Source organism: Acanthochromis polyacanthus, chromosome 19 (genome assembly GCF_021347895.1).
Source record: "Acanthochromis polyacanthus isolate Apoly-LR-REF ecotype Palm Island chromosome 19, KAUST_Apoly_ChrSc, whole genome shotgun sequence".
Taxonomy (NCBI): Eukaryota; Metazoa; Chordata; class Actinopteri; family Pomacentridae; genus Acanthochromis; species Acanthochromis polyacanthus.
The window spans coordinates 27,245,977-27,256,547 of NC_067131.1; the positions used below are offsets into that span (position 1 = coordinate 27,245,977).

The following is a 10,571-nucleotide window of genomic DNA, read 5'->3' on the forward strand; positions in this document are numbered from 1 at the left end:
TATGGTCGGGGTGGAGAACTGTTGACCCGTACTGGGGATATCGTCGGGCGGTGGAAAGAGCACTTCGAGGAACTCCTGAACCCGGTAAACACGTCCTCTATGGAGGAGGCAGAGCCTGAAGACTCGGGGGTATCTGCGTCCATATCCGTGGCAGAGGTCGCCGAGGTAGTTAAAAAGCTCCTCGGTGGCAAGGCGCCAGGTGTGGACGAGATTCGCCCTGAGATGCTGAAGGCTCTGGACATTGTTGGACTGTCTTGGTTGACACGTCTATGCAGTGTCGCGTGGGCATCGGGTACAGTACCTGGGGAGTGGCAGACCGGGGTGGTGGTCCCTATTTTTAAAAAGGGGGATCGGAGAGTGTGTGCCAACTACCGTGGTATCACACTTCTCAGCCTCCCCGGGAAAGTTTACTCTAGGGTGCTGGAAGGGAGGATCCGACCGATAGTCGAACCTCGGATTCAGGAGGAGCAATGCGGATTCCGTCCCGGTCGTGGAACAGCGGATCAGCTCTTTACCCTTGCGGAGCTGCTGAGGGGGTCATGGGAGTATGACCTGCCAGTCTACATGTGCTTTGTAGATCTGGAGAAGGCCTACGACCGTGTCCCCCGAGGGGCTTTGTGGGGGGCACTGCGGGAGTATGGGGTCCGAGGCTCGTTGTTACGGGCCGTTCGGTCTCTGTACAACCAAAGTGAGGGCTGCGTCCGCATACTTGGCATTAAGTCAGACACATTTCTGGTGGGTGTTGGACTCCGCCAGGGCTGCCCCTTGTCTCCAATCCTGTTTGTGGTTTTCATGGACAGGATTTCAAGGCGCAGTCGTGGTGGGGAGGGTTTTCGGTTTGGGAGCCTCAGGATCGCGTCACTGCTTTTTGCAGATGATGTGGTTTTGTTGGACCGTGACCTCCGGCACGCACTGGAGCGGTTTGCAGCCGAGTGTGAAGCGGCAGGGATGCGGATCAGCACCTCCAAGTCCGAGGCCATGGTTCTCTGCTGGAAACCGGTGGAGTGCTTCCTCCGGGTTGGGGGGGAGTTGCTTCCCCAAGCGAAGGAGTTTAAGTATCTCGGGATCTTGTTCACGAGTGATGGGAAAATGGAGCGGGAGATGGACAGGCGGATTGGTGCAGCGTCAGCAGTAATGCGGGCGTTGTACCGAACCGTCGTGGTGAAGAGGGAGCTGAGCCGTAAGGCGAAGCTCTCGATTTACCAGTCCATCTACGTTCCAACCCTCACCAATGGTCATGAGCTTTGGGTAGTGACCGAAAGAACAAGATCGCGGATACAAGCGGCCGAAATGAGCTTCCTCTGTAGGGTGGCTGGGCTCAGCCTTAGAGATAGGGTGAGGAGCTCAGACATCCGGAGGGAGCTCAGAGTAGAGCCGCTGCTCCTTCGCATCGAAAGGAGCCAGTTGAGGTGGTTTGGCCACCTGATTCGGATGCCTCCGGGGAGACTTCCTCTGGAGGTTTTCCGAGCACGTCCGTCTGGGAGGAGACCCCGGGGCAGACCCAGAACTCGCTGGAGAGATTATATATCTCGTCTGGCTTGGGAACGCCTCGGGATCCCCCAGGAAGAGCTGGAAAGCGTCGCTGGGGGGAGGGACATTTGGAACGACCTGCTTCGCCTGCTGCCCCCGCGACCCGGCCCCGGATAAGCGGAGGAAAATGGATGGATGGATTTTATGTAAATCCAATATGGATAAAGTGTATTGTTTGTCATTTACCTCCCGTAGTACTGCATGTTAAACCATGTTCTTATGCAAATTAACACTCTGACATAATAATCCCAGCAAACCTTTGTCGTTAACCAAAGAGTCAGGTCAGGGGACATTATGTTGTCACAGCTGAGTAAATCATCAGAAAGGATGAGTTCTGCCATTTATTTGATTGGGACTTTATAATTCATTCAAGCAAGAAGCATTAGGGAGTTCAGTCTAGTGTAATTCAGTGTAGCCACACCAACCATTTCTTTGTCATGGGGTCAGTTAGTTTGGTGTCATCTCCATGAGGCTGAGCAGGCCTTATGAGAGGAACTCCCATGATTGTCTCACCAATGAGAATTTTGTCAAATGAGAGCAGATCATTGAGTCAACCTGTTGACCTGGACACTACTGCTATTAGGCTTAACTAAGCTAAGGATGTCCTGATTTCAGCTCTACACTGTTGCAAATTTATTTCCTTAAATCCTTTTAGTATGGTTTGTGCTATTAGCACTGAGCTTAACATCATGGCTTTAAGACGGATAAATGGAGGGAGAGAATATTGTGTGTGTTTCAGTTGGACAAAGGTATGGTGTTAATGCTTCACTGCTGCAGTGGTGTAAGCAGAGGAAGTTGTCTGTCCTGTCTTATTCTTTCACTCGTGTAAACCAGTGGAAAGTGATCTGAACTCCTTTCAAATACCAGCAGTGCTGTCTTTACTGTAGACTCCATCTGTAAACCTCTTGTACGTGTGGTGTCGTCCCTGTCTGCACATGGACCACTTGTATATTCCAGGCTGGAGGCCATGGAGCTTTCTCGTAGAACTGACTGTTATGAAAGCAGATGTAATCAGCTGAGTCTAACCAGAGACAATATTAACTGCATCACTCTGGAATGTGCAAGATTGAAAAGTTAAAGCTTGACTTCAGGCCAAACAACACACATTTGTCTTCCTATCATCAGCTGCAGAACCTTTAGTGGCAGATCGGGTGGAGGCAACAACAAGAGATGTCAGAACAAAATACATTTAAGAAATGTCAAGTTCCTATGGGCTACCTCACTTTTCTAGACTGTGTGCATGATATGACATGAGTTTATGTCTTGGCAACAGGTTGGTGCTTTGCAATATTTTCCACCTTCTTTATTGTGTACACTTAATTCTTACTCTGCGATCCAGTTACATAGCATTACGCAAGAAAAAGAAAACGCCTTCATCTTTTTATCTGTTTATAACTTCAGGGAGGAATGGCATTTTAAAACGCACCTTCACAGACGTTTAACCAGCTCAGAACCAACATTAAAAACCAGCATTTATACTGGAGGAATAATGTTTACATTTTTTCCCTCAAGTTGTGTGATACAACAAATCTTTGGTTCTTCCAAGCGTGGCTTCTCAGCCTTAAATGTTCTAAATGATCATTTATATCGGTGCCAGAATCTTACAGAACACACACAACAACATGAATATGAAAGACGGGCTAATAAATTTGCAGAGAATGTTAGTCAGCCAACCAGTTCTCAACCAAGGAAGATGAATGTTCAGGCATCCCACAGTGGTTTGTGTATCAAAACCTGATATGTCCTTTTCCTCTGGTCCTTCGAGCTCCACTGTTGTAGGAAACTTTTAAAAATCCATCATTGTTGCACTGGTTGACGTGTTCCTTCCTTAACATGACCACACATGCTGCAGTTTAGTTTGACCAATGTCATATACATTCTCCTGCTGCCAGAAATACTCCCCTAGAGCTTTAAATGTGGATCAGTCTACTGCTGAAAATAGTCACCTAGAATGAAGTCCTAGTATTTCCTCCTGTTTTAGTAGCATTTGATTAAAAAAAGTTTAAAAATGCATCCACCTGCTTGTTTACCAGCCCTTTTCTGTAAAAACCAACAAAAAAACTACCCATCAACTGTACATCTCTGAGCTGCTCAGGCTCAAAGTCAGAAAATTTCAAGAGATTTTGGTTTTGTGAGCTGTTGACAGTAAGGTAGAATTTGGAATTCGAGTTTGAAAGATATCGTGAACATGAAGTGAAAGAGTGAGCGGCAGAGAAAGAATGTCCATGAACCACACCTCTGTCTGGACAGAATCACTGATCAAATGATCTTTTCTCATCAAAGAGAACATATAAACCCTCAGTGACCCACAGCAAGAGGCTGCAGTTATACTACACAGCTCCAGAGCTCTCATATGTGTAACTGTCTGAATGTAAGGCATTTTGTTAATAAAGCAGCAGCGTGTTGGTCCAGCAAGTCTCTGCTAATGTTAAAAAGAGTGGTGGAGTATTTTTCACAGAGGGGAGTGAATGGAAATAGTCATGTTCAAATAAGCAGCAGTGAACCTGGGCACTGTGCTCTGAAGCGCACTCTTCACACACACGCTGATGAGCTGCATCGGCAAACACACACACTGCCGTATGTCATGTGTCGTGTGTGTGAGGTACAAGGTATTTTTTCCACTTCCACTCCACTCCACTGTGCGGGGAGTCAAATGAAAGGATCACTCATTTGTTTCCTCTTTCTAAGTGCTGCCCTCTCACAGCTCGGGCAGGCCCAATATTTGCCACGGCTGGGAGACATTCCTGGGCACTCCCCTCACTCATAGAGGCCAGGAACCAGCAGGAACTCAGAGTCCACTCTTAGTTTTTTCCTCTTAAATGAAGTCATCAGAGGTTGTCAGGATTTGAGAATTACAGTATGCTGCCATTGCATGAACATCTATGTTTGCTTAGGAAAATTCTGAAAATACAAAAATACATTAACTCTAATAATACTGAAAGATACAAAAAGTGCAGTGATATCATTTATTAGTGGTCGCTGGTAGAAAGCAATAGATTCCATTTGTCGTACAATCTGTAATTAACTGTAACGGGTTACAGTATTTGATTGATTCTTTCAACATGCATTGAACTGACTGATACCAGAGTTACTGCTTCATTCACAGATTCAGAATGATTCATTTCAGAGCGTGGTGTCTGTTGTTAAAAGCGGCTGACATGCTCTTTCAGGAAATATCTATAGAATTGAAAAGAATGTCGTCATGAACTTTTATTTTTGTTGGATTAGCCCTATACAATTTTAGCTGCTCAAATTAAAAACTTAAATATCAAATTCTCAAAGCATTTTTTTTTTTTTACATTTTCCTCGTCCTTTGTGATCTGGAGATAAGACACCTGAGAACAACAAACTTTCTCAGACTGATATGCTTTGTCTTCAGTGAGCAGACAACTCATTCAAGTCCAGTTTTATAGGTACAGATTTAAGGAGAGGTGTCAGTCTAACTCTCAGCAGTTATATTTTTTCCCATAGAGACCTGAGGCTGTGCTTGTTTCCTCAATAATGTCCCAACCACTGGCTTTCATTCTATATTTCCACATGCTGCTGTTGTCTCTGTGTAAATGTCTGAGATACATGTGAAACAAGCTGCTTATGTGAAGACAGCTCAGAGATGCAGAAGACTTCACGTCCCACCAGCATACTGCTCAGCTTCTGGTCTGTTTATGGTGGAACATTCAGCTTGTTATAGTACAGTGGGCTCCAGGACAAGCGGTCAGATGAAAGAAAACAGCCAGTGGGATTAGCAGCTGAGCTACAATGGCTGTAATTGAGCAACAGAGTTTTTTTAAGCATTAGTAAAATCATTATTTACAACTTATAAACCTGTATAAAGCAACATATTACTAGTTGGAGGCATTGTGAACAGTATAGTGTGAGCAAAATATGTTCACATTCTAACATCAGTAGCATAACAAGCAAGCTCAAAGCTTCATCTCCTAGGCAATAGGTGGAAACAGTACTCCTGTTTGCTGGTGTGAACTATTCTTTGGTGTATCCTGTACACACAAGCCTTAGGTAGAGTGAGTCAGTGTTTGTTCACTGGAGAACAACACTGACATTTTACTGCCACTGTCTTGCACTGTTGCTATGATACTTTTATCATCTTCATTTTTTATGTTTTATCTGCCGGGACAGATGACTGACCAGTACTGTTATGTGGGAGGATTTAACTTTGACTTACTTGAATGGAATGTGCCCTGCCTTAAAGGCCAAATTCATTTTTTCATCTTGTAAGACTGCAACCAATAGTCCAACACTGCATTTCTGGTGTTTTCCAGTCTTGTTTTATCATTGTGACTGGAAATTGAGAGGACTTAAAAAAGCGTATCATTAAAAAATAGGGTGTGTGTTAATATTACAGATGGGTGAAGCAGAGCACATCTGGCTGAATAATGAGTCATTTCAGTCAGTCTGTCAGTGCAAGAAAACTGGAGGTACCCTGGATCTACTGAGATGGGAAAAGTATTGTTTTGTTGTCTAGATGCACTGTTTTGTCTTCTTGCAGAAATGCTAACATAGAAAGACGTAGAAGTCCTTTTGAACGTCTGGTTGTGGTGACGGTGCTGCTGCTAGTTGGTTGATCTACCAATTTCGGTCCCCAAAAGACAGTTGTATCTCAGCTGCTGGATGAGCTGAGGTGGTATGCCTCCCAGGGTAAACATCTCGTCACTGAGACCTGGAACAGGGAATGACTACAGAGGACTATCTCTGTCCTCTACTCCTGTCGATTCCTCTTTTATCTCAAGGATTTTCCTCTTTCAAACTGGAGACACATCTTGATCCTTTTTCAAGCACTTGTCATCTTCTGCTTAAACCACAGCAACTTCCTCCTTTTTGGAGTCATGCAGCTAATCCCCACTGGTGCTTCTGGCCTGCTGGGTCGTGACTAGAACTGTTCCTTCTTACCTCCAAGACATAGTGTGTCCCTCCACCCGGCCCAACCACTCTGCTCCTCTGTATCTTGACCGTCAAACTCATCTTCCACCTCAAGCTGAATAGCCACCTTTTTGGACTACAGCTCAACAAATAAATTACCAACCTTGTACTTTTGACTTATTTGACTTTTTCCAACAAGAAGATACGTTTTAACATAGTTGCAAATCATTTGCACTGATACTTAAGCCAGGAGAGTCTTCATACTTCACATCTCCATGTATTTCACCATAACTGTTACAAGAGCTGAGGGTTTGTCCATCTTACAGTAAGTTTTTCTAACAGAACTTATAGCTTCACACTGCTGCTAATCCAAGCTGTTGACTGTAACCGAGAGTATGCTTAAAGTTTGTGAACCATTTTGTCCAACATTTTCAGGCAAAAGTGGGAAAGACCACCTCCCACCACCATGTCTGACTTGGAAAACTAGATTCTTTTTAAAGATTTCAGTGCTAGACCTCCATCTGCTGGCAAATGGTTTGGTACAAAGAGAAGCCATCTTAATGGAGTTTCTGTAGCTCTGCAACCAATCACCAAACCCCAACTACTATGGGAAGGCATGAATGACAACTTGACAGTGATCTATATTTAACTGGCAAAACTGAGTAGCTGGAGGTTTCAATGTTTTTGTTGATATATTTAACCAACAATACTCCTCTCTGTCTTGGCTTTTACCTTCAGGGTGGAGTTCCAGAACAAGTTCTACTCGGGCCAGGGCTTTAAGTTTGTCCCCTTTTCGTTTGAGAGCATCCTGGAGGGACGATTTGACGAGTGATCCAACAGGAATCAACGGTGTTCCCAGCATTCCTTCTCTCCTCTCTGTGTTTGTGTGGGTGTGCATGAGCCCCAGTGTAGCCCTCTGTCACCCTCTAGTGACAATTTGTGAAACTCTATTGTGTATGAGCTACTGTGTAATTTAGTCTTTGAAAAGGTTTTTCCAGTGTCAAGCTTTGCTCTGCTCTTGCTGTAGTGTAGCACTGAGCATGTGCTGTCTTTACCACCACTGTCATGACATTTTCTCCACTGGCTTTCCTTCGTATGTTTTCCATGAGTTATCCATTATCAATTAGATTTGACAATGGATATGCTTTTAGCAGATAACATACAATCTATCATCTACATATTATTTTCTGTAATTCTAATTAGGTTTGATACAAACCAAATATGGCTGTTCTTTAGACTCACCTGGCTGTAGTTCTGGTAACTGAACTAATCATCCACTTAGTTAAGGTTTATTGTTGATGTTGTGGGAGACATAATAAAGCCATATTGTCCTATGTGATGCTCATTGACATTCATATTAGTTAGGATGGTGCTCTATCCTTATATACTTTGGTGTTATTTCCCATTCTTTGCACAGAGCCTGCATTTATTAAGCACCTCAGAATCTCGTGTGTATCACTCTAAAAGTGAAACTTTCTCACACAAGTTTAGCTGACACATGGGTAAAACCAAACTGAGCCATAACAATTCCACATGTAGACCTCATGTGGTCAGTCAGTATATCTAACTTGCATAGTAATTGGCTGAATGGGCTCTAAATGGCGTAAATATACATACACTGTAAGTTTGACTCAGATCAACCAATATCCAGTCACATCACTTTACAATGCCAGGAGTTATGTTGGATTATTTGTGCTACCTTGCTTGATCAGCCATAAAAACATTTCGTTTTTTTCCCCCAAAGCTCTTTTCTCATCACATAGAGTATTATCTCTGATCTACATCTCCTGATATCTGCTTGCATTTACCACACCTTTGCAGTTCTACAGATCAGCACTGATTCTCACTTAGAAAGGAGATAAAACGTTCCTCTCCTTGTGCTAATAGTAGATCACATGGGCGTCACTCTGGCAAGCGCTGGTCTGTCAGGAGTGATGTCCCACTCTGAGACACTGGATAAATACAGGCTCTGATTAACAGCACCACAGTTCTACTGGAAGAAGACCAACACCCAGACTGTGTCAGTGATTAGGGGCCAAACATGAACCAGTTCAGTTCTACATACAGCACAGGTACCTCATGTCTATGCACAGCTTGGAGCAGTTTTTCACTGTAAAAATCTTTGAAGATTCATCCTTCTCAAAACAGCTGTGATCTGTGTATTCAGAAATCACAATTTTTATTTAAACTGCAATTTAAAATCCTTCAGACAATGAGGTAAACAACAGTTTTTAAGTTCAGCTGCATATCATGAGACCAACGTTATTTACAATCACACTGTTGCTTTAAAAATCAGTGTTTGGCTCAGTTGGATGTACTGATTTGTTTTTTTGCTGACCATGAACCAGTGTTGTATTGAGAGGAGGACAGAGAAGATGTCATGCCCTCTGTGCTGTGATCTGTAGCTTCCCTGTGTTCACTCTGTGACTAGATGTAAACCACATGAAGTGAATTAATGAATTTGCTCTGAAAATGTCCAAAGTGTAATTGTGCGTGGTCCCTTCCGGTTGCTTCAGAAATTTGACATATCATTATCTTTGTCTATCCTTGAAAAAAGTCCCAGCTTGCAGTATTTCCTGAAAAATGACTCCATCTGGACTCACCACACCCATTAATAAGGTGACAGTTTAAAGCTGCTCTGCCATTCAAACTGAGGCAGCATTTAGACACAGCAACAATCACACTGATCTATAAATCAAGGCTGTTGATATTGGATATGATTTTTATTATTCTGATGATGCCGATTCTTGTGCTTCTTTTGTTTCATGAAAACATATTTACTACCTAAAGTGTTACAGGTAGTTTATATTTGCATCTGGACGGGACTGCTGACATGGAAGGTAATGTGTTGTGGTCAATGATAAAAAGATACCTGTGGATCCATTTTGTGTCCTATTTTCTCTCCATCTCTGGGCAAAAGCTACCAAATCCCCAAGACCCCACCCTGCCAACTACACATACATCCTCCTGCTTTTCTGAGGTTAAAGGGGCTAGAGATAAAATGAGCAAAAAGAAAGTTTGTGCTTAAAAAGATTTTAAGACTCTTGTAGCTTTTTCATTGGTGCTAAAAGAATGAAACAATAATTTAAGACATCACAGATGACGGTACAATGTACAGACAGATAAACCTACTAGATACACTTCTATACACAAACAGCAAAGACGACTGGACCGAAAAAAGGGAAACATAAGCAAATACACTACTGTTCAAAAATTTGGAGTCACCCAGGCAATTTCATGTTTGCCATGTCGCTACAAACCTGTGAAAGGCAGCTGAAGCAAAAGAAATGCACCTGAACACAATGAACACTGCTGAAAATGAGAAATGGCTGCTTATGATTTGCAATACGTTTCTAAAATCATGTAGTCACTTGGTGATTATTTGCTACTGAGTGTAGATCAGTTTCAAAAATGGAAAATATATCCATTTAAGATAACAAACAGTACAAAGTCTGCACAAAGTTAAGGAGTCTGAGTAATTATTAAATCTACTGCATATATAGTATTGCTGCTCATGAGTGCATGGTTGATAATGCCTTAAATATAATGGGATATAACAGAAAAGAAAAGGTTAAAATGTAACATTAAGGGATTCTTCTTGATACAAGTGTGAAAAAAAGTTCACATACGTTTGATTTGAAATGTCTCACTGATTTGCAGAGCAGCTTGGAGGAAGGCTTGTGAATTAGAAGCCCACAGTAAAGGTACTGTTTACAGGGCATCTTGTTCAGTAATGCAGTCCTATGAGCGGCAGGGGGCGCTGGTCAGCCTCCGAAACAAGTGGACAAACCAGAATCAGAGAAGAGAGCAGCGACAGAGATCTACACCGGAAGTATGTGGTATCAAGAATAAAAGAATGACTTGTTTTCAAAGGCTTGCATTTTAACCGTGATCATTTCTAATTTTCTGACATTTAAATTGTGACTTGGTTCATGATGTCTGAGAGTTTGTATAGAAACTTTGGATTTTGGCATGTTGATGAGACTTAGACACCCAAATAAACATTGTCCCAGAACAAGCACACTCCTTCATGAAAATGGAAATCCCAAAAGGCCCTGGCCTACCCTCGCAGGAAGATACACCCCACCACATCGCAAAAACATCAAACAATCAGGAACATGAAGAGGAACATATGACAATTAGTCCATGGGCCAGACCAGATATTG

The 10,571-nt window shown here is 42.9% G+C and overlaps 1 protein-coding gene across 2 annotated transcripts in view; it reads left to right on the forward strand.

The window, feature by feature from the left end:
• The window catches only part of LOC110966598 (V-type proton ATPase 116 kDa subunit a 1-like), a 36,334-nt gene extending 27,046 nt beyond the window's left edge, over nucleotides 1-9,288 (forward strand). For both annotated transcript variants that reach the window (XM_051939173.1, XM_051939174.1), the window contains exon 22: nucleotides 7,144-9,288. In XM_051939173.1, coding sequence (XP_051795133.1) covers nucleotides 7,144-7,237 — 94 coding nt within the window. In that variant the 3' untranslated portion in view covers nucleotides 7,238-9,288. The remainder of the gene's footprint in view (nucleotides 1-7,143) is intronic.
• The last annotated feature ends 1,283 nt before the right edge of the window (nucleotides 9,289-10,571 follow it).